The sequence below is a fragment of the Cydia amplana genome, chromosome 14 (assembly GCF_948474715.1).
Source record: "Cydia amplana chromosome 14, ilCydAmpl1.1, whole genome shotgun sequence".
Lineage (NCBI taxonomy): Eukaryota > Metazoa > Arthropoda > Insecta > Lepidoptera > Tortricidae > Cydia > Cydia amplana.
The window spans coordinates 15,417,410-15,442,199 of NC_086082.1; the positions used below are offsets into that span (position 1 = coordinate 15,417,410).

Consider the following 24,790-nt stretch of genomic DNA (forward strand, 5'->3'; position numbering starts at 1 on the left):
TTTCGTTATAGGTAATGACGAAATTACCTAGCACTTACGCCGCCGCTAAGACGTTCCTGTACCGACTTGTTCAACATCCGCATCCGCATAAGCTCCGCATCGATTTTATGCGGATGCGGATGCGGATGTTGAAAATAATGCGGATGTTCCGCGGTTGCGGATGCGGATGCGGATGTTCGCAACATCCCTGCTACAGATATAGTGCATAATTATTTTCCATCGTAATTTCACGGAAACGTACGAACCAGGGATGTTGCGGATGCAGATTTTTTGACATCCGCGGATGCGGATATTTAAAGGCTCACATCCGCGGATGCGGATGTCAAGATTTGGTACTTAGAAAACGTCAAATATTACATTTTTAGTATTTATTAAAAAAAACATTTAGTATTTGAGCAAGGATATAGGTGTGTTATATTTAATAAACAGTAACTTGGCCGACTTTTCTGGATCTAGACGATTTCGTTATAGGTAATGACGAAATTACCTAGCACTTACGCCGCCGCTAAGACGTTCCTGTACCGACTTGTTCGACATCCGCATCCGCATAAGCTCCGCATCGATTTTATGCGGATGCGGATGTTGAAAATAATGCGGAAGTTCCGCGGTTGCGGATGTTACGTGTCTTGTTATTTCAGTTAGTCTCGGTACAAAAAGTACTGAGGTTGACTGAAGTAGCATGACAAATACGAAAGTTTCCGAGAATATACGATGGAAAACAATTATGCACTACATCTGTAGATACTATATATGTTATGATTTACCTATTAGTATTCCAATAAGCTTGAAGTCTTAACCTTTTGGACGCCGTGTCAAACACGAAAGCCGTCACTCAGACGCCACGTCACCGAAGTGTCAAAACTGAAATTGAACTTTATGCATATGCACCTAGGTCTATGTTGCTGTGGTCTATGACCGTATAATCCGTCTTTGGCGTTGGACCTGCGGTGCGTATATATCGGTCATTGGCGTCCAAAAGGTTAAAGAAGCTTGTTATAATTTTGTCTTCGTCATTTTGCAGTGTAGAATTCCAAACAGATATATTTGTACAAGGTGCTCAAAAATATTTGAGCATTGACTAACATCTTGACAATAGTGTTCAGATATTTATGAATACCTGTCCTCCAAATATTGGTCTATAGGGATACTCTAGTTATTCTAGATATGCAAAATTTCAGACTGACATTATAGTTAGGTTCTAGATCTAGTCGATTGGATAATCCTAGAATTTTGGAATCTAAAATATTATTTTAGAATCTAAAGTAATATTCCCACTTTTGTAACTAGACAATTTTGTTTTACCAACATAACATTAATAACGGAAATTTTCAGTACTTATAGTGACTAGTAAAGTACGACTTCGTATAAAAATGGTCCAGGGGCCCGTTTCTCAAAAGCTTGCAACTTGTAATACAAGTGGAAGTCCCTTTCTAACAAAATCTGTCAAAAAGTGACATCCGCTTGTATTACAAGTTACAAGCTTCTGAGAAACGGGCCCCTGATAGCGCTATTTAGTTGTAAATTAAAATTTCTTTGAAGTATTTTGGAACTATTTCTAAAAATTTCACCCACAGTCACTTTATTATTGAAAATGTTACGTGTAACACATAACCCTCTTTTTTGGGGCAGCCGGGTAAGCTTGACCACTTTAAGTATGCATTTTCCAGGTTTCCTGCGAAGTTAGTTGTCTATGTTGATTTATATATTATTTGATAAATTTTGTATATTGAACTCCAAACATATTATTGCGTTAACGTGTATTAAAATAAAATATGATTTTAAAACGTCCAGGTTGTTTTATTTGACAATAAAGGAATACTTAAATACAGGTAGTCTAATTCGTTGCATTGTTTAATATTTTTGTCCCAATATCACTCAAAAATAAAGTTACTGTTTATGTAAAAAAAGAAGTGATAGGTAGAATCTTAAAAAGAGGATTCAAAATTAACAACACATATTCATTAAATACATTTTCTGGTTTATGCAATAATTCATGGCTTTGCAAATTTTACTTGGGATCGTATATAACTCTTCATATGTGTGTGGTGGTCAAAATAGTGGCTACCCAACCTGGGTTGACCATGTACATAGACTAGGAATCCTCTAGACGGAATTTAGAGCAATTATTTCATGAAACCGATGCTGCCAAAAATACTGGGGTGCGGGGGACGAGGTGAGCGAGTCCCGTGCCGTGATTGGTCCGTTCAAAGACACGGACGTCACACAAAGACACTTTGACTCGAAGATGGAGTAAAACTACCGTATATTTGTGGCAGAGGGGGTAGCGCTACTATGCTCAGTCTAGAGGATGTCTTGTCTGTGACCATGTATAGAGCATCGTACGTTGCCGTAAAAACACGATGGAAAATAATTATGCACTACATCTGTACCCCCTTATTCAAAAACGAGCTACAAACATCAATTAGCTAATAATCGTTTGTCCTTATCTGTCATTCTGACTTACCTATGTATTTGTAAGAAAGGGATAAAACATAATTTGACTAAATCAGGCCCGTAAAGTTTTATGAAAGAATAGTTTCTATTGCTACCCCTGGTATGCTATAAGTTAGTCTTCCTTTTCTTCAATAAGTCTAGGTGTGATCCATCGAACGGAGTAAGGCACGTTATTTTGGGCACTTCTAGCATAGTTAACTCTATAATGCAGTATAACACCTGTAGAGCTTCTTTCGCCTTTTGAAGAGCCTGTGAACAAACAAATATTAATATTACTAGCTGTTGCCCGCGACTTCGTACGCGTGGATTTGTATATTGGTGGTTATATATTTCTACATTAGCTTAGAACATTGTGCAGCAAGTGATTGCGGTAGGACGGTTAATCATTTGTTAATTATTAATATTATACAACGCATGAGACTTTGTCTTTCACAACCTACGAAGTTTCAAGCCCCTAACTGAATAAAATTGTCCTCGATATAATCCCTCTAAACCCCCTTAGAAGATTTTCATGTCCTCTATTTAATAAAACCTACTACCTAACTACCTATTTACGAAGTTTGAAGTTCCTAGCTTTAAATAAAATTTGAACCCTATACAAACTTTCAACCCCTTTTTAATCATTTTAGGGGATGATTTTTTTAAAAGCTGAAATTATTTTTCTTGTATTGTAATAATATGCCTTTATACAACGATTCAAGTCCCGCACTCAAAAAAATGTTTGGCCTCCAAACAAATTTTCAACCCCTTTTTCACCACCTCGGGGGATGAATTATCAAAATCTCTGAAATTAGTTTGCTTCTCTTTTGATAAAATACATTTTTACAAAGTTTCAAGTTTGTAGCTTTAAATAAAATTTGAACCCTATACAAACTTTCAACCCCCTGTTTTAACCCTGTTAGGGGATTAATTTTACAAAACGCTAAAATAACTTTTCCTGTCTTCTAATAATATCCCCAAATAGAAAGATTCAAGTCGAGCGTTCGAAAAAATGTTTGATATCCATACAATCTTCCAACCCCTTTTTCACCACCTTAGGGGATGAATTTTCAAAAACGCTGAAATTAGTTTTCTTGTGTCTTAATTTAATACCTTTTTGCAAAGTTTCAAGTTCCTAGCTTAAAATAAAATTTGCACCCTAAGACGAACTTTCATCCTCTTTTTATCCCCCTTAGGGGTTGAATTTCCAAAAAATAGCAATTACTTTCTTGTAATCGGCTATTATGCCTTTCTAAGAAGTTTCAAAGCATTTGTAATGGGTTCAAACTTTCAACCCCTTTTTAACCCTGTTAGGGGATGAATTTTCAAAAACGCTGAAATTACTTTTCCCGTCTTATAATAATATCCCCATATACAAAGTTTCAAGTCCAACACTCACAAAAATATTTGATCTCCATACAAACTTTCAACCCCTTTTTCACCACCTTGGGGGATGAATTTTCGAAAACGCAGAAATTAGTTTTCTTGTTTTTTAATATAGTACATTTTTACAAAGTTTCAAATTCCTAGCTTAAAATAAAACTTGCACCCCATACAACCTTTCATCCCCTTTTTAACCCCCTTAGGGGTTGAATTTCTCAAAATCGCTTCTTAGCTCTTATACATTTTATAAATGCAACCTAGTGTCCAAATTTCAACTTTCTAGCGTTTGTAGTTTCGGCTCTGCGTTGATGAGTCAGTCAGTCAGTCAGTCAGTCAATCAGTCAGGACACGTGCATTTATATATATAGATTATTTTTACCCTTTAACTAATATACAAAGCTTTCTCAAAAAATCCAAATTTATTCCAATTTATCCAGCTTTGATAATTCATTTGAACTTTGAAGACCAGTCACATTTCCCGAAAGTGCAACCTAATTTGAACCTTAAATCGGAATGCCAAAGTTGAAAATCTATTGGCGCGTTGGTCGATAAATCGTACTATAATCACAGGTAAAATAGTTCAAGCAGTACACAATGTGATACTAATGGTACGGATTAAGGTACAGTCGATGTCAAAGATATGTTTACACTTTTGCACCTTACTCCTTTGTAATAAGGCGAAAATTAACACGTTCACTGTCCCACCTGTTAACCTTACGGCCTTTTAATAGAGGCTTGCCGTGACCCATATGTGGGGCACGGGACAGTGAACGTGTTAAGTTAAACATATCTTTGGCGTCGACTGTACAAGGTTTAGCAAAACGGGCGATAAAATATCAAACCAAAATTTACCATGACAGCCTTCTCTTTCAGCCGCGGATTCGTCGCCATTTGCTTCTTCAACTGATTCATCTCTTGCGGCGTATACCCGACCAACTTAGACAAAACATTATTAGTGAAATCCACTTCCAAACTCCCCGTACCATCGACAATAGTACACCTCAAACTCCACCCTTCTTTGCCCACAGACAATTTCGACAACAATTTCATTATCTGTGCTTTCACTCTGAACACTCTTCCGGCTTTCTCTATTTCTCTCATTTCATTTATCTGCTTTAGATACGTAAACGGTTCTGACGAGATTGGAACAGGATACGAATCTGTATCAAATTTAGATTCTAACTCTCTCAAATAATTCTCGTCTTCGGCGAATAGATCGTTGTCGTCTGGGTAATCCTCGACCCTATTTATGGTACTAATAGGGTCTATTTTTAATTTCTTCTCAGGTTTGCTTCTATCGTCATTAAGTGATCGTTTATTGGTGAATTGCGCTTCTATGGCCGCTAATTGGTCTATGTCGATGTCATCGTCGGCAAAGTTGGCTTGTTGGACGCTAGTGACTATGGCTACGGGTCGGGGTGGGTCGAATGTTTGCTCGAAAAGGTCGCGGGCTGGAGGCATTTCGGAGTGGGGCTGGGGTATGTCGGCGTTTCGGTGAACCGTTGTGTTCAGGTCTGCAGCGGTGCCTGAAAATAATTAAATACTTATCACGTCATGTGGTGTTAAAAAGAGCTAAATTTTCTTAGTTATTTTGTATCTTTGGACGCCATGCCTGTCGTGTACGGCGCGTTATCGTGGTGAGAAAACTTTTATGGACGCCCGACCAGTGACTATACTGATTGACATTATAATTAAGTAGATCAATGTGGCTAATTTCGACATAGGGACTATTCCGTCCACGAGCGTAACATGTTTCTTAGATTTTCAATCGTAGGAAATAAAAAACATTTGCTTTTGATTGCTGAAACTAAAAGCAATCGCTGCTTCGTCACAATCGTCAGTGGCTTTCAATGTAGAATGCGTGACGAAAGCAGAATAGGACTAATTTAAGAACTTGACGAAAAACGAATGGGACGACCCAAGACGATACTAATAAAGCTGGATGGATCCAGTATTTAAGTATGTCGGTATACAGTACTATTCTCAATTTAAGGTACATGTAAGTATTTTGTACCTTGAGTGATAGGCAAGCCAAGTTTCCTGGACAGCAAACCGGCCAACGAGTTGGAGACGGCGATCTCCTGCACTTCACCTCCGAGCAGCTCTATCGAGCTCTCCGTGAGAAGCAGCACGCCGCGCCGGCATTCTATTGGACCTACAAATACAAATATATACTCTGACATGCCATTTTTTCAGTAGAAAAAGGCGCGAAAGTCAAATTTTGTGTAGGAGATCAATCCTTTGCGCCAACCAATTTCGTAAATAGACTTGCCCGTTCCTATCTCTATCTCGCGCGCGTAATTATATTGCTGTCATTGACGTATATCTCAGGACTGGCCTTTACGGGTAATAAGAATGGGGCATGGATGGGGCCAGTACAACGCGATTGGTTGATGAATTCGCATCACGCGCGCGTTCGGTCGCAACTAGTTGCGTTAGACTGCACGATTGGCTCGAATTCTTGAGTGACACCACTGAACTATTTTTAGTGCACGCAAGGCCCGTCCCGAGATATACGTCAATGATTGCTGTCCTGCCCATGATGCCGGCGGTGGATGACACTGTGTGAGCGGGACAGGAATATAATTATGCGCGTCTGATAGAGATAGGAACATTCGGGTCAATGTACAAAATTCCTCGTGCTTTTTCTTTCTTTAGCTCAGCGGTCGGCAACCTGCGGCCCGCGGGCCGCAGTGAACCTGACACTTGCGGCCCGCGAGCCTCCCTGGCTATTTTGTATGTAATATGGCATACGATAATGTCTGATAAAGTCATAAATATTAACAAAGTACGGCCCGCGTCAACTTCGTTAACTACTATATCGCCCTTGGCTGCTAAAAGGTTGCCGACCGTTGCTTATAGCTGTTTTTAATGACAAAATTAAAGGATATTTTTTATTTCTCTATAATGAATGTTTGTACATCTCTTCACGCTTAAACAGTTGAACAGATTTGGGTAAAATTTGGTTGCAAACAGTTTGTTAGTTGTTTCTTTGAGTACCCACTTTTAACACATTCACTGCCACCGACGCACATGTGCGTCAACCGTCATACAAGTTTGTTCCTAGGCCACGCCCCCTGGCAGTGAATGCGTTAAGCTTACCTTTGATGAGAACTTTACATCCTGGAGTGATGTCACAACTGAGGTTCCTCATTGGTCTGTATTCTATTGCTGATATTTCTTGGACACCATCAGTGAGATACAACTTTATCATTCTGAAAATAATAGGAATACACTAAGATTATATAATTAACAGATATAATTGACAGATATAAAGAAAAAAAAATTACACTTCCCAGAGCACACCCAGAGGGTACACTTAATAATTATTTACTTCATCTTTACTCATTTAGTAATGTTGTAGACTTGGAGTGTAATGTTCTTCATATTGGTACCCCTTTCCTTTGACTCAAAGAAAAAAGGATTGAAAATTTAATTAAGCCTTTATAAGGCAGAGGTAGGTAACACATAATAATGTAACACCTATTATGTATGTATGAAATGTTACATATAAATGATCAACACTCACTAAAAATGTCCCTTTTGTCTGGAAATATGTCATATATTTTTTAAGTCACTTACCTATGGTTTGGCACTTTATCCTCAAACTTTGTAGTGGCTTCCAAGTTTTCTGTGTTGACTTTCTGGAGTTTCATATACTGCTGATATGCTGGTGTGCCTAAACACACAAAGATTGATTCAAAAGAGGTCCTAAATAATAATAGGCCCTTACCATCTGTGTAAAGGCCTATTATAAGAGGTCCTACATAAGTTTTCGCTATGTTGCGTCTAAATGCTGGAACAATTTGCCGCCACCAGTAGTTAACAGTGCCTGGCGGTTTTCAAACTACGTTGCAAGGCTTATTTACTGGACCTCCAAAAGGAATTAACGTACACTTTTGGTTGAGTGACCTCTATAAAACTCTCATTAAATCTGCATATCTATTTGTGTGGCACATTTAATTAATTATTATATGTTAAAAGTGGCGCTGTCTTGAGTCGGAGGCCAAGTCTCATTTTGGGTCACTGAGCCAACGGAGTAAGTAATTACATCTACATGTACAAGGGCTAAGGTGCACCTATCCTCCTGACAACCAGCGTCCTACACGTAGTACATAGGCCCCAATTAACTTTTGACGCTTTGTCACCTTGACAGTTGAGTTAAATTTAAGCTGGCAAATTTCGGAATCCAGTTGTCAGGAGGCTATTGTAGCTACATATGTACCGGTGTTAACATTAACCTAGTAATAGGATAAGAGTAGAGTTATATGTGTGTGTGCTCTTGATGTTATTCCTGTTATTAGTTTGTATCACAGACAATCCAACCTCTAGAGTCTAGACATAGCATAGTCGCGCTACCCCCTCTGCCACACATACGGTAGCGTTACTCCATTTTCGAGTCAATCCCGTGCCGTGATTGGTCCATGTCTTTGAACGGACCAATCACGGCACGGGATTCGCTCACCTCATCCCCCCGCACCCCGTATTTTTGGCATCAGCATCGGTTTCATGAAAGAATTGGCCTAAGCTCAGTCTAGAGGTTGGATTGTCAGTGGTTTGTATTTATCCTTAAAAACCGACCCCGACGTAGTTTTGTAAATACGTGTTATAAATAGTCAGATTTTGTTACCTATATCCACGGCAGCGTTGATTTGCAAAGCGAACCTCCCGTTTAGCACGGTTTTCTGCTGACTTTTCAAATTAGCAGGTAAAGACCCCGGGCATATCTCTTTTAGATCGTTTAGGAGCCATTGCTCTTTGGCCAGATTCTGTACATCCGACTCACTGTAATTGTTGCTGCCATCCTCAGTCAAGTACTCAACACATCTGTAATAAACATTTTCATCTGAATTTTTAACTGAAAGTCTGTCTGTAAGTGAAAGATGTCTGGATTTTATGGAAAGTTTACCCGGTCAACCAGTCATCTTCAACACGCATAAATTTAGATGCTAGGAAATTCCGTACGGAATTTACTAAGTTATTAGACGACATTTTAAAACAAACTTGTACATATTATTTATTTCTAAATATAAAAATACAATAATATTTCATCTCATGCACTCCCTCTATTTACGAATCTATGTGTCAGTGTCAGATTTGACAATGACATTAGCATCATAGTGTTAAAAAAAATGCAGGCTATTTGAGTCAAATTTTAACACGTTCGATAATGAAATGAACTTTGTTGTTATATGGTTTATTTTTATTTACAAAATGTGTTGCCGGGAGGAAAAAACTCATAATTTTAATTCGGAGCTTGTAAGAAATAAAAGAAAGATAAACTTATAATTAATAAAAATAACTAGTAAAATCATTTTTACGTACAGCTTGCTTTTTCTTTAAATTTCTGTTTATTTAGGTGTTTAACAATAACAAAGCATGGCAACATTAATTCTGAGTGAACGCAGAAAGAGCTTGCCGATATTTCATCCATCTCCCTCGTAAATTCTCGATAGGCCAAAAGATTGACAACAAAAGGCATTATTTTGAGGAACATTGTTGTTTCAAATGATTCTGTATAAATAAGTGTTGTGTCTCGGGAGCCTGTATTAGTGATTTACACCGTGGAGGAAAAAATATGAAGAGGCGGAATGCCGAAAGTGGCAAATTGCGGCGCCCTTTAAAGCGCACAAAAATCACCGAAGGAATGTACGGAAAGTGAGTGGTTGTAGATTCTGGCGGTTTTTCAGGGCTTTAGGACCATTTCTAGTGGTAATAACTCCAAAGCAGCTTCATATTCAGTGATGAAATAAGTGAGAATGCGTGAAATATAAATTTAGTGTGGGTAGAGAGAACCATCTGTCTTGGGTCGTGGGAACGTCAACTAAACAAAAAAACGAAAGAAATGAGTTTTATTTGTGTTTTGTTGGTTTCTACCCGGCAAAAGTGGTTGCACAAATGTGCGGCGTGTTTCCCACATTTGTTTTATGTTGTTGCAGCTCTGTACATCTGTAGTTATGAATTGTTTCTGGTGGTAAGGTAGAATGCACTATGCTGATGGCGAGTAGGGAATGCTCCCGGTACTGTGTTTGTATGGCGAGAACCGGGAACCCGTACTGTATATGTATAGAAAATAGAAAACCCCTAGAACTCCCTAACAGTGAGGCATTTTCATTTGTTGATATAGATGAACTAAAATCCCCCATGTTTTCAGCTCGCTCCTGTACCTGAAGTTCGTGATGCTGTGGGCCACAGTGGTGCTGGCAGACTACATGCTGGAGTTCAGATTCGAGTTTCTCTGGCCGTTCTGGATGATGCTCCGATCTGTTTATGACTCATTCAAATACCAGGGAATTGTAAGTACAAGTTTATTTCAAACTAGATATAAACTACATAGTATAAAACAAAGTCACTTCCCGCTGTCTGTCTGTCCCTATGTATGCTTAGATCTTTAAAACTACGCACCGGATTTTGATGCAGTTTTTTTAATAGATAGTTCATAAGGAAGTTTTATCTCTATTCTCTATAATTTGTTAACCCGTGCGAAGCCGGGGTGGGTCGCTAGTAAGATATAAACTAAGGTTCCCTGATGAAAGCTATCTGAATTAGGGTCTAGAGTGAATGTATTTCTGAACTAAATAACAGATACTAACACGACAGTATCATTATCCAATTGACTACCTAGTTTTGTACAAAAATGACTATTTGATTGAGTAGATTTGGTAATAGACCGGGCAATTGAACTCTGATCTTTGTTTCTGTGGTATAAAAAACAGTTAAATATCTTATTTTCACATTCAATCAGGATCTAGGCTCAATGGCATCTGTGTGTTAGGTTTATGCCTGCTTGTTCACTACAGAGAGCACTCCACTCTCGGTTAATCATTCTTAGTTCATAACCGACACAAGCCTACTGTGTGTAATGAAAAATAAACATGGTGCAATATTGTGATTCGGAAATCTACTTAATAATCCAAACTATAAAAGTCTATCTTAATAGTCTGTGGCCATGAGTAAGCCCATTTTTAATTTAAAAAAAAAACTATTTTAATCTTGAGTTAGTATAACTGAAGCATTACATACAGAATTTATTAAAAAAATTCAACTTAGCTTGTAACACATTCACTGCATACATTTTGGTTTGTTCTAAAATTTGGCCCTGACATCCACATTTACCTCAATAGATTCAGAGACATTTCATAGGTTTATTCAATTTTCAACATTACATGTCATATGCATTACAAAAGATGTTAGTTACAGGTAGTTGGTACATGACACTCTGACAGGGCACAAAATGTTAACAGCTAGCTAGGTACCTACTTAGAATTCTAATGATTCTAGCGAAAATTATTAAGCTAGTGCATGCATAGCAAAGATATGTCAAAACAATATTAATTAATTAAATGTTGTGCGAGAGAAATATATTAATACAGCGATTATTGCACATTGTTTCAGGCATTCTCAGTATTCTTCATCTGCATAGCGCTCACGTCCGACATGATATGTTTCTTCTTCATACCGCTGCAGTATATATTCTTCGCGGCAAGCACATACGTGTGGGTGCAATATGTATGGTATTCATGTAAGTTTTTTTTTATATTTAGATTGTGGACAGTATATAAAGCTGTTTTTGCCAAAAATAACATCACTGAAATCTAGATAAACTATCCGTATTTTAGGGAATAGAATGCAATGAAATTTTTCATTTCTCATGCTCTGAAAGAGGATCATTGTTGTTCGAAAAGGTATGCAGAAAACGATATGTTTCTGCACTAGAGCATTTAACTTTCCAAGTACGTATTTTTTCATTTTTTTAAGATAAATAATTGAAATGGTTTTGTTATACAATTTCCATTCTGATTTTGACTCCCCAGTTCATAAAATAACGATTCTTCTACCAACATTTTTAATTGAAAGTACCCTCAACTCAAGAAACAGTATAAAAATGTATACATGCATGTAAAATTACTTTCCTCTTATTCGAAATGAAAAGTAGAGTGTTTAAGGCATTCAGCCTCGGAATGTTGGCGCTCTCACTGCGTTCGAGCACTAAACTACCTCGGCAGAAATGAGTGCCTTCACCCCTTGGTTAACAATCTACTATTTAAATATATATTGTAAATTTTTATGCCAAATCCTCAAGGATGGATTATTTTTGCCAAAACTACGTAATTCATGCTTAAAATAAAGATAGTTAAACTCTCTAGAATCTTTAGTTAATATGCCATGTTTATTTACCTAGCTAGGCAACAAAAGTATAAGAGTCCAGACGAGCTGGGCAAATCGACCGATTTGATCAGGAAAATAATTGTACACAATTTAATCACCAATTTGCATTCCATACATACTAACTTCGAAAATTGGCATTTTTGTGTCCACACCTGCTGATTTGATCGGGGAATCAAATTGGCGTTTGCGTCCGCACGGCCTGATTCGATCGAACAATTTCATCAGATTGGCGAAAAATTGTCTCGTCAGGACTCCACTTAAAGCAAAACAGTGTCATTACATCATAAGACGAAACTGTTTACGAGAAGTTATTAATACAATTTACAGCTTCTGCGTATCTATTTCTAGATTTCGTGTTAAATGTGAAAATCCTTGGCATTGTGTTATTTTTTGGGCAAAGATGTGGGAATTGGAAACAATATGCTATTGTTTGGAATAAACACATCACTTACATTTTTACTGTGTCTGATACTGATTTCACTCTTTGTCTAGAATTATCAGTCGCGATCTAGAACTATTTTATGTTTTATATGTTTAGTTCAATATTTATTCTATAGATAGGGTTGACGTCAATGACCCGAAAGACTTTCACGTCGTATTAATAGATTGATTGCGATTATAAAATAAATAAAAATTAGCTAACAACTACGTATTTTAATTCAGTTCTTTTTGGAACAAGATTGCAATTTCGTTTAGTAGCTTTTTATACGTTCTATTCTAGATAGCGCTAGTGCGCTTAGGCTATAACAATTGACAACCACCTAAACCCTAAAGCTTGTTTTGTTTATAAGTAGCGGGCGCCAAGCTCACGCCCCGCTACAGTGTGACGAAGCCCTAACTTTTTTATTCCAATTAGGCAGTGGAATCTATGGTTAAAGTTCGGGTCATTATGGGAAGGGATTTACCGTGTATTATGAGATGATAATGGTGCAGCAATGGATCAAAAATCATCAATTTTAATACTCTTATCATTGTTACAGTTGCAGAAAAAGGCATATGCCTGCCCACAGTAGTGGTGTGTTGCTTACTAGTGTACGTAGAAGGGGCGCTCCGGTCGGAGCGGACAGTCAGCATGGAGCTGACGCGGCCGCTCGCGGCGCACTGCGTGGGCTACCCCGCCGTCACGCTCGGAGCGGGCGTCAAGGTGGGCTATGACTAGTGTACGTAGAAGGGGCGCTCCGGTCGGAGCGGACAGTCAGCATGGAGCTGACGCGGCGCACTGCGTGGGCTACCCCGCCGTCACGCTCGGAGCGGGCGTGAAGGTGGGCTATGACTAGTGTACGTAGAAGGGGCGCTCCGGTCGGAGCGGACAGTCAGCATGGAGCTGACGGGGCCGCTCGCGGCGCACTGCGTGGGCTACCCCGCCGTCACGCTCGGAGCGGGCGTCAAGGTGGGCTATGACTAGTGTACGTAGAAGGGGCGCTCCGGTCGGAGCGGACAGTCAGCATGGAGCTGACGCGGCCGCTCGCGGCGCACTGCGTGGGCTACCCCGCCGTCACGCTCGGAGCGGGCGTCAAGGTGGGCTATGACTAGTGTACGTAGAAGGGGCGCTCCGGTCGGAGCGGACAGTCAGCATGGAGCTGACGCGGCCGCTCGCGGCGCACTGCGTGGGCTACCCCGCCGTCACGCTCGGAGCGGGCGTCAAGGTGGGCTATGACTAGTGTACGTAGAAGGGGCGCTCCGGTCGGAGCGGACAGTCAGCATGGAGCTGACGCGGCCGCTCGCGGCGCACTGCGTGGGCTACCCCGCCGTCACGCTCGGAGCGGGCGTCAAGGTGGGCTATGACTAGTGTACGTAGAAGGGGCGCTCCGGTCGGAGCGGACAGTCAGCATGGAGCTGACGCGGCCGCTCGCGGCGCACTGCGTGGGCTACCCCGCCGTCACGCTCGGAGCGGGCGTCAAGGTGGGCTATGACTAGTGTACGTAGAAGGGGCGCTCCGGTCGGAGCGGACAGTCAGCATGGAGCTGACGCGGCGCACTGCGTGGGCTACCCCGCCGTCACGCTCGGAGCGGGCGTCAAGGTGGGCTATGACTAGTGTACGTAGAAGGGGCGCTCCGGTCGGAGCGGACAGTCAGCATGGAGCTGACGCGGCCGCTCGCGGCGCACTGCGTGGGCTACCCCGCCGTCACGCTCGGAGCGGGCGTCAAGGTGGGCTATGACTAGTGTACGTAGAAGGGGGAGCGGACAGTCAGCATGGAGCTGACGCGGCCGCTCGCGGCGCACTGCGTGGGCTACCCCGCCGTCACGCTCGGAGCGGGCGTCAAGGTGGGCTATGACTAGTGTACGTAGAAGGGGCGCTCCGGTCGGAGCGGACAGTCAGCATGGAGCTGACGCGGCGCACTGCGTGGGATACCCCGCCGTCACGCTCGGAGCGGGCGTCAAGGTGAGCTACTCTTGTACCTCTGGTGTACCGTCGCCATCAGATATATCGGAGCGGCCAAGGTGCTCACAAATATCTGAGCACGTCTCTATTGTCAGAGTGCTTGTTCAGATATTGTGAACACCTTGGCCGCTCCGATATATCTGATGGCGACTGTACGTAAAGTGAGCATGGCTTAAATATAGTTAAGACAAATATGTTGCTGTTGCTATGGTACCATAGTGGAACGAGCTCATACCAAGTGTATCTCCATCCCCGCTCTTAATATTACTCCAGGCGGTCTAGCATGAGTTGCGCTCTCGCGCGCGACTCCATACATCTTGCGCGACTTTAAGTATTCCAGTTGAGAGCAGAGTTGTTAGAATAGATAGTTAAACGCAAACTAGCAACACAGTTTTGACATGTATGTGTCACATCTCTATTTAAAAAAATAAACTTCTTCTTGTCTTTGTCTTACATCTGATGGTTTCATTTCGCATTTTCCTAAGCCCTTAAATATTAATTAAAACATTAATCTGATTAATATTAGAGGTTTCTAAGAAGAGTACATGATGTTGAGTACAGTCAAGTGTAAAAAATAAGACAACTTAATCAAACAAAAATATGTTCTTAATTCGCTGACATAAGACATATTTTTCAGATGATTTTTGCACCCATATTTTTACACTTGACTGTACGTACATCTGGGCGGATAATGGCGGGGACATTATCATATCCATCTCCATTTTCACTTCGTGATTGATTGTTCAAATATATTTATCGTAGGTATGTTTATTTATAAACGTATACGACAGAGGAGAGTAAAAGTACATAACAATATGATAAAAACAATAATATGTGACGTCCCACGGATAAAGGTACCTTATGGCCGTTGGCCGCCGCTCCGCCGCCGCGCGCTATTATTATTAGTGATGGGCAGGACATCAATTTAAAATGAGTTTGTATGAGTACCTCTTTTTCAAAAATGAGGTGTTACAATGTCTTACTTCAAATGAGGTGAGGTACTGGCATATTTTCATATTTTCAGCATCAGCATCGGCTATTTTCTCCGATAAGTTCAGAGCTTATCGGAGTTATCGGCAACAAAAACTAGTTAAACCGAATTTTTAGTCATACACAACTTGTCAGTCAGTAAGAACCAGGAAAGTTATACTCATCCCATTCTTTTGGGTGCTAGTACTAGAAAAGATAGAGTTATAGACAGTATGATATATATGATTCTCTCTGTTTGGTATGAGACAGTCCTGGGCCAAACCATATAATATAATTATACTCCTATTATCCTTTACACATAAATATTTAATTTGAATGCAATTCTCGAGGTGAAGAAAAGAACTTGAACAACAGAAGACGGATCAATTTAAGAACTAAGAATCAAACCAAGGACCTAGTGACCCACATCCTACATAGAAACTTTGATGCTTTTATGAAACTTGTTCTAATTTAGCTGTTTTATGGATTGTTCAATTCAATTTCAATCCTTGCTACTTGATATTATTTACAGTTGAATAATAATATATTTCAATAAGAATAGTAGCCTTAAAACTACACGACTGTTATTTACCAAAGTAAGGAGAACAAATTCCATATTTTCTTCTAATTAGATATCATTATAGATAAAAATAACTAACTTACCACTTCAGATCATTTAACAGTAATGTGATACTAAATAAAAGCACATTAACATTCGCGCCATAACTCCAAACTCATACTTTTCTTTGTTCCGTCACTGTCACTACTGTCAGTGTCAGCTGCCTATGAATTGCGTTTCATTTCGCACTATTTCTTGCGAATTCAGTCTTACTTTTATCATGTTGATTGTTGAGATTGTCGAGTGAAGAAATAGAATAACAGGAAATTTGCATTCCATAGATAATTACTATAAAACAGTCTATGAAAATTGGCATTTTTACCTGCTGATTCGATCGGAGAATTTCATCAGATTGGCGAAAAATTGTCGTGTCTGGATACCACTTATTTCAACGTTGTTTACGAAGAACGGTAACAAAAAGTAATACAAATTCAAATCATTACGTAAAGTACATGTTTATTACACTTAGTAAATTATACTTACTATTTAATTACTATACTGACGTAAATTGTCACATTTTGTGTAAACCACCGACCCACTAAGGGGTAAATTCACGATCTACGCGGCCAAAAGTCGATTTATCAAAACAATAAATACCTCTGCGATAACAGCTACCTGCGGTAGAGGACCCTTTAGCGGCTAGATAACAACCCCCCCCCCCCCACCCTCGTATGCACTTTCTAATTCGTTTCACGTCAGTCGGAATTTGATCGTGTCACTTCGTGTACGTTACTTGTTCTCGGCGCTCTTAGAAAAGCAAAACTTTGAAGGTGTGGTTTATTGTTTTTAAGTGATCAAGAGTGAAAAAAATCATGGATTCTGAAACAGCAGGTTAGTAATTTATAACCAAATATATAAATATGCTTTATTTATTTGTTTTTAAGGCTAGGTTAATGCTCTGAAAGAGAGACTGTTTTTGAGCGTCATTTTTCGCAAAAAAAAAACTTCACTCGTTAATAAGTAATACAATAGGGTGAGATCGAGCAGAATTGTTAATGGCATGTTATAGTCTATTGTTTTGGTTATTAGAATTTAAAAAAAAACCTTCCGCATGCTTCCGCCAAATCATAATTTTTATACTTTAAAAATAATTCGTCATTTTACTCAAAAATTGACTTTTTTTTTGTATTGAGTTTAATCGACATGTTTATTTGTTTTAGATGTACCAAATACGTCAGGAATGAAGATCGTAACTAGAAAACACATATTTGATCTCTTCAAAAGTAAAAATTTACCTACATTGGAAGAAAAACTGTGTTCCTTAAGAGATCAACTTTTATCTAGTGAAGGCTGCACTAATGATCAAATAGAATTATTTAAAAGCAATTTTGCTTATTTCAAGTCAGAATTTAAGACTAGATGGAGTAAAGCTCATTATAAAGAAGACAGATTCATAAAAAACAATCATTCTTGGCTAGAAGGCACTTTCGCGATTCCCGTTGCTGAAAGTCCAGCAAACCGACCAGGCCGACAAGATTTCATAACGAAACTGGCTTGTTGGTAGGCAAATTTCGGCAACACTAATGATGGAAACACCAGCAGAAGGTTTTTTGATGATCCAAAAGTAGCATCAGATATAACTGGAATCAGTTACGAGCTGATATATAGATTAAATGTAATTTTAGAGACGATATCAAGTGGCCACAAAATTGACTCTGCAAAATATGACAGTTACGCAAAGGAAACAGCAGAACTATATGTCAAATTATACGGATGGCATCCCATGACGCCCACGATGCATAAAATACTAGTCCATGGTTCTGTTATTATAAAAAATGCGTTACTACCCATTGGACAGCTGACTGAAGAAGCTGCAGAAGCGCGTAACAAGCATTTCCGATCTTATCGACTTAATTTCGCAAGGAAGTTTACGAGAGAAAGCTGCAACACGGATATTTTGAATCGCTTACTTTTGAGTTCCGACCCCTTACTGAGCTGCAGGAGAAAAATAAAAAAAAGAAACACAGTACTTTCCTGCCAGAGACGATAGAATTGCTATTGCCTGCCGATCCGAACCCCGAGTGTTCTTCTGGAAGCGAAGAAGAAAACATCATAGCAGAGACTGTAGCTTAATATGGCAACTGATTTTATTTCAGTAATAAATTATTATACACATTTTACTATATTTTTAATTTTTTCCGCTTTTGTGCAGATGTCAAAATTTTACATATCAGTAGAATTTTGAAAAAAATACCATATCAATAAAAAAAAATCAAGTAACAGTTGTTTCAACTTCGTAAAACGTTAAAAAATACAAAAAACCGCAAAAATAATTTTGGCCCCGTAGATCGTGAATTTACCCCTATGTGCGACCGTATTCACCGTATTATATTGCAATAATTTAAATAATATTTTGTTCAGTAATCCTCTACTGTTTCTAAGCATGCTTCGTAAATGCTCACGTTACATGCTCAGTCAGAGGCGAACCACGTTCGACGTCTTGCCGCCCTGTCACACTTACGTACGAATTTACAAGTGCGACAGAGAAGCAACACGTCGAACTTCGTTCTGATGACTTAGATTTCCCGCGCCATTCGGCCATTTTGACAAGTGAGTTAGGATTAAAAAGGCGTAAGATGTATGAAAGCGTGCAGCACTTATTAGCACTTACGCTTGTTGTCTTTCGTGTTTAATTTTTAACGTATTTTCGGTGGTGATATTGAAGTGTCTGTCTCACTCCCTCTTTTGGTATTTCTAATTCATTGTGTTTCATTTTGAAAGGATTTTTGAAGAATTTGAAGTGTTCATGTCAATGTCACAGTGACGCGGTGAATGGTACAAACTCAACGCATTTCTCGGTGGACCTTTTGCCATTGCAATAAGGTTTGTAGTTCGGCAGTTGACAGTGTGGACGGTTACTCGTTTCTTAATTTGAGTGTCAGTGAGCCGGCGAGCACCTAGCGGCTCGCGCCTCGCGCGAGAGTTGGTTGTGAAGGGCGTGTAAGCTATGAGGCCCGCGAGTGAATTTGGAAGGATGAGAGTTTTTTGAAATTTGAAGTTTGTGAATGATTTGTGTGGCAAGAGGTGTATGTGATGCGCGCGAGTAAATGAGTTAAATGAATGGAGGAGTGAAGTAAGACATTTTTGCGGTGTGAAGTACTGCGACAATTTAACATAATGAGCGGTACAAAAGAGGTGCCTCGCGAGTGAGCGACTCAACACTAATTATTATTGCGGCGCTATGCGACGTAAGCGCCAACTGCCATAAGGTACCTTTTGCCGTGGAACGTCACATATATTGTTGTTTTTTTCTAGGCGCACATAACGCGAAGGCTGCGGCTGCGGCGGCAGCGGCAGGTGCGACAGGAGAACGAGTTCTACTTCCAGCTCATGAGGGACGCGCTACCTGAGAGCGCGCTGGAGCAGGTAACAACACTAGTCTATCGATTTGTTGAGTTAAAATACCCCCAACAACGCGCATTTAATGGTCCCTTTTTCTGTTTTTATTCCATTTTATTTCTCATCGAGCCCAATTTTCATGAAATCATGAACAACGATGACTAGACGGTGTGCAACTGGCCCTAATTTCTGGTCAACAATAGGCTACATCACTAATTTTCATTTATGGTATCAATCGATCGGGTTTGTTTTTAGGATCAAATGTCTATATGGGACCCATTGCATTAAAGTAACACAAAAGTCAGAAATTGTAGTCAAAGGCCGAGTCGCACTTCACTCGCGAAACGCCCTATACAAAACGGCCCCTTGACGTCTTCGCCCGTCTTGTAGTATGTACAAAACAAGAAAACTGCGTTTTTGTCGGTGAAATATTGCGTTTATGTATATAGTTGCTGTAGAATATTTTTTTGGATGAAATGTAAGGAATCGAATGGTACCCTTACTTTTATCGTTTTTGGGAGTTAAAAAAAACTTAAATTTTGAAACTTTCAGGTCCTGTATTTCCGTAATTTTTCAATATTTTATTTTAATATCCACATTATTGTGATAAATTGCTCGTTTGCTATCTATTTTACTAGATTTTGTTATAAAATTCAACATGTGTCATCATCCCTATTATAATAGTATACTTCTACAGAACCAGCCGTCCAAAGACGGCGCGCCGGAGTGTGCGGCGCCGGCGCCGGCGCAGGACGCGCGGCTGCTCAACGGCTCGCTCAAGAAGCGGCCGAACGGCACCGCCGACCCCGCGCTGCACGCCAAGGTAGGATGGTATTCCGTACATTCAGCCGACCAAAGATGACGCACGGAGCATCCACAAACGCCTCGGCGGGTGCGACGGACGCGCGGCACCTCAAAGGCTCGCTCGAGAAGCGATACCGCCGACCCCGCGCTACACGCCAAGGTAGGATGGTATTCCGTACATTCAGCCGTCCAAGGATGACGACGCACGGAGCGTCCACAAACGCCTCGGCGGGTGCGACGGACGCGCGGCACCTCAAAGGCTCGCTCGAGAAGCGATACCGCCGACCCCGCGCTACACGCCAAGGTAGGATGGTATTCCGTACATTCAGCCGTCCAAGGATGACGACGCACGGAGCGTCCACAAACGCCTCGGCGGGTGCGACGGACGCGCGGCACCTCAAAGGCTCGCTCGAGAAGCGATACCGCCGACCCCGCGCTACACGCCAAGGTAGGATGGTATTCCGTACATTCAGCCGTCCAAGGATGACGACGCACGGAGCGTCCACAAACGCCTCGGCGGGTGCGACGGACGCGCGGCACCTCAAAGGCTCGCTCGAGAAGCGATACCGCCGACCCCGCGCTACACGCCAAGGTAGGATGGTATTCCGTACATTCAGCCGTCCAAGGATGACGACGCACGGAGCGTCCACAAACGCCTCGGCGGGTGCGACGGACGCGCGGCACCTCAAAGGCTCGCTCGAGAAGCGATACCGCCGACCCCGCGCTACACGCCAAGGTAGGATGGTATTCCGTACATTCAGCCGTCCAAGGATGACGACGCACGGAGCGTCCACAAACGCCTCGGCGGGTGCGACGGACGCGCGGCACCTCAAAGGCTCGCTCGAGAAGCGATACCGCCGACCCCGCGCTACACGCCAAGGTAGGATGGTATTCCGTACATTCAGCCGTCCAAGGATGACGACGCACGGAGCGTCCACAAACGCCTCGGCGGGTGCGACGGACGCGCGGCACCTCAAAGGCTCGCTCGAGAAGCGATACCGCCGACCCCGCGCTACACGCCAAGGTAGGATGGTATTCCGTACATTCAGCCGTCCAAGGATGACGACGCACGGAGCGTCCACAAACGCCTCGGCGGGTGCGACGGACGCGCGGCACCTCAAAGGCTCGCTCGAGAAGCGATACCGCCGACCCCGCGCTACACGCCAAGGTAGGATGGTATTCCGTACATTCAGCCGTCCAAGGATGACGACGCACGGAGCGTCCACAAACGCCTCGGCGGGTGCGACGGACGCGCGGCACCTCAAAGGCTCGCTCGAGAAGCGATACCGCCGACCCCGCGCTACACGCCAAGGTAGGATGGTATTCCGTACATTCAGCCGTCCAAGGATGACGACGCACGGAGCGTCCACAAACGCCTCGGCGGGTGCGACGGACGCGCGGCACCTCAAAGTAGTGTTGAGTCGCTCACTCGCGAGGCACCTCTTTTGTACCGCTCATTATGTTAAATTGTCGCAGTACTTCACACCGCAAAAATGTCTTACTTCACTCCTCCATTCATTTAACTCATTTACTCGCGCGCATCACATACACCTCTTGCCACACAAATCATTCACAAACTTCAAATTTCAAAAAACTCTCATCCTTCCAAATTCACTCGCGGGCCTCATAGCTTACACGCCCTTCACAACCAACTCTCGCGCGAGGCGCGAGCCGCTAGGTGCTCGCCGGCTCACTGACACTCAAATTAAGAAACGAGTAACCGTCCACACTGTCAACTGCCGAACTACAAACCTTATTGCAATGGCAAAAGGTCCACCGAGAAATGCGTTGAGTTTGTACCATTCACCGCGTCACTGTGACATTGACATGAACACTTCAAATTCTTCAAAAATCCTTTCAAAATGAAACACAATGAATTAGAAATACCAAAAGAGGGAGTGAGACAGACACTTCAATATCACCACCGAAAATACGTTAAAAATTAAACACGAAAGACAACAAGCGTAAGTGCTAATAAGTGCTGCACGCTTTCATACATCTTACGCCTTTTTAATCCTAACTCACTTGTCAAAATGGCCGAATGGCGCGGGAAATCTAAGTCATCAGAACGAAGTTCGACGTGTTGCTTCTCTGTCGCACTTGTAAATTCGTACGTAAGTGTGACAGGGCGGCAAGACGTCGAACGTGGTTCGCCTCTGACTGAGCATGTAACGTGAGCATTTACGAAGCATGCTTAGAAACAGTAGAGGATTACTGAACAAAATATTATTTAAATTATTGCAATATAATACGGTGAATACGGTCGCACATAGGGGTAAATTCACGATCTACGGGGCCAAAATTATTTTTGCGGTTTTTTGTATTTTTTAACGTTTTACGAAGTTGAAACAACTGTTACTTGATTTTTTTTTTATTGATATGGTATTTTTTTCAAAATTCTACTGATATGTAAAATTTTGACATCTGCACAAAAGCGGAAAAAATTAAAAATATAGTAAAATGTGTATAATAATTTATTACTGAAATAAAATCAGTTGCCATATTAAGCTACAGTCTCTGCTATGATGTTTTCTTCTTCGCTTCCAGAAGAACACTCGGGGTTCGGATCGGCAGGCAATAGCAATTCTATCGTCTCTGGCAGGAAAGTACTGTGTTTCTTTTTTTTATTTTTCTCCTGCAGCTCAGTAAGGGGTCGGAACTCAAAAGTAAGCGATTCAAAATATCCGTGTTGCAGCTTTCTCTCGTAAACTTCCTTGCGAAATTAAGTCGATAAGATCGGAAATGCTTGTTACGCGCTTCTGCAGCTTCTTCAGTCAGCTGTCCAATGGGTAGTAACGCATTTTTTATAATAACAGAACCATGGACTAGTATTTTATGCATCGTGGGCGTCATGGGATGCCATCCGTATAATTTGACATATAGTTCTGCTGTTTCCTTTGCGTAACTGTCATATTTTGCAGAGTCAATTTTGTGGCCACTTGATATCGTCTCTAAAATTACATTTAATCTATATATCAGCTCGTAACTGATTCCAGTTATATCTGATGCTACTTTTGGATCATCAAAAAACCTTCTGCTGGTGTTTCCATCATTAGTGTTGCCGAAATTTGCCTACCAACAAGCCAGTTTCGTTATGAAATCTTGTCGGCCTGGTCGGTTTGCTGGACTTTCAGCAACGGGAATCGCGAAAGTGCCTTCTAGCCAAGAATGATTGTTTTTTATGAATCTGTCTTCTTTATAATGAGCTTTACTCCATCTAGTCTTAAATTCTGACTTGAAATAAGCAAAATTGCTTTTAAATAATTCTATTTGATCATTAGTGCAGCCTTCACTAGATAAAAGTTGATCTCTTAAGGAACACAGTTTTTCTTCCAATGTAGGTAAATTTTTACTTTTGAAGAGATCAAATATGTGTTTTCTAGTTACGATCTTCATTCCTGACGTATTTGGTACATCTAAAACAAATAAACATGTCGATTAAACTGAATACAAAAAAAAAGTCAATTTTTGAGTAAAATGACGAATTATTTTTAAAGTATAAAAATTATGATTTGGCGGAAGCATGCGGAAGGTTTTTTTTTAAATTCTAATAACCAAAACAATAGACTATAACATGCCATTAACAATTCTGCTCGATCTCACCCTATTGTATTACTTATTAACGAGTGAAGTTTTTTTTTTGCGAAAAATGACGCTCAAAAACAGTCTCTCTTTCAGAGCATTAACCTAGCCTTAAAAACAAATAAATAAAGCATATTTATATATTTGGTTATAAATTACTAACCTGCTGTTTCAGAATCCATGATTTTTTTCACTCTTGATCACTTAAAAACAATAAACCACACCTTCAAAGTTTTGCTTTTCTAAGAGCGCCGAGAACAAGTAACGTACACGAAGTGACACGATCAAATTCCGACTGACGTGAAACGAATTAGAAAGTGCATACGAGGGTGGGGGGGGGGGGTTGTTATCTAGCCGCTAAAGGGTCCTCTACCGCAGGTAGCTGTTATCGCAGAGGTATTTATTGTTTTGATAAATCGACTTTTGGCCGCGTAGATCGTGAATTTACCCCTTAGTGGGTCGGTGGTTTACACAAAATGTGACAATTTACGTCAGTATAGTAATTAAATAGTAAGTATAATTTACTAAGTGTAATAAACATGTACTTTACGTAATGATTTGAATTTGTATTACTTTTTGTTACCGTTCTTCGTAAACAACGTTGAAATAAGTGGTATCCAGACACGACAATTTTTCGCCAATCTGATGAAATTCTCCGATCGAATCAGCAGGTAAAAATGCCAATTTTCATAGACTGTTTTATAGTAATTATCTATGGAATGCAAATTTCCTGTTATTCTATTTCTTCACTCGACAATCTCAACAATCAACATGATAAAAGTAAGACTGAATTCGCAAGAAATAGTGCGAAATGAAACGCAATTCATAGGCAGCTGACACTGACAGTAGTGACAGTGACGGAACAAAGAAAAGTATGAGTTTGGAGTTATGGCGCGAATGTTAATGTGCTTTTATTTAGTATCACATTACTGTTAAATGATCTGAAGTGGTAAGTTAGTTATTTTTATCTATAATGATATCTAATTAGAAGAAAATATGGAATTTGTTCTCCTTACTTTGGTAAATAACAGTCGTGTAGTTTTAAGGCTACTATTCTTATTGAAATATATTATTATTCAACTGTAAATAATATCAAGTAGCAAGGATTG

At 40.8% G+C, this 24,790-nt stretch overlaps 2 protein-coding genes across 2 annotated transcripts in view; one reads left to right on the plus strand and one right to left on the minus strand.

Annotated features, from left to right (window-relative positions):
* Positions 1-2,538: 2,538 nt before the first annotated feature.
* Positions 2,539-8,899, minus strand: LOC134654195 (recQ-mediated genome instability protein 1-like). Its single transcript, XM_063509652.1, has 7 exons — positions 8,726-8,899; positions 8,447-8,643; positions 7,399-7,495; positions 6,919-7,031; positions 5,831-5,971; positions 4,669-5,342; positions 2,539-2,703 (listed from the first exon to the last, which is right to left on the minus strand). The coding sequence occupies exons 1-7, from the start codon at positions 8,806-8,808 to the stop codon at positions 2,560-2,562; spliced, it is 1,449 nt and encodes a 482-aa protein (XP_063365722.1). The 5' UTR covers positions 8,809-8,899; the 3' UTR covers positions 2,539-2,559.
* Positions 8,900-9,171: 272 nt separating this feature from the next.
* The window catches only part of LOC134654175 (macoilin), a 32,218-nt gene continuing 16,599 nt past the window's right edge, over positions 9,172-24,790 (plus strand). The window contains exons 1-6 of the mRNA XM_063509623.1: positions 9,172-9,474; positions 9,971-10,112; positions 11,212-11,338; positions 12,966-13,129; positions 19,212-19,322; positions 19,993-20,118. Of these exons, the coding sequence (XP_063365693.1) occupies positions 9,395-9,474; positions 9,971-10,112; positions 11,212-11,338; positions 12,966-13,129; positions 19,212-19,322; positions 19,993-20,118 (750 nt within the window). The 5' untranslated portion in view covers positions 9,172-9,394. The remainder of the gene's footprint in view (positions 9,475-9,970; positions 10,113-11,211; positions 11,339-12,965; positions 13,130-19,211; positions 19,323-19,992; positions 20,119-24,790) is intronic.

Bases quoted from the DNA above. Each gene is read 5' to 3' on its own strand.
- LOC134654195 (XM_063509652.1), bottom strand. From the start codon at position 8,808: ATGTCGTCTAATAACTTAGTAAATTCCGTACGGAATTTCCTAGCATCT. The intron at 8,644-8,725 runs GTAAACTTTCCA...TGTTTATTACAG, and splicing joins GAAGATGACTGGTTGACCGG to ATGTGTTGAGTACTTGACTG. The intron at 7,032-7,398 runs GTAAGTGACTTA...TATTATTTTCAG, and splicing joins GATAAAGTGCCAAACCATAG to AATGATAAAGTTGTATCTCA.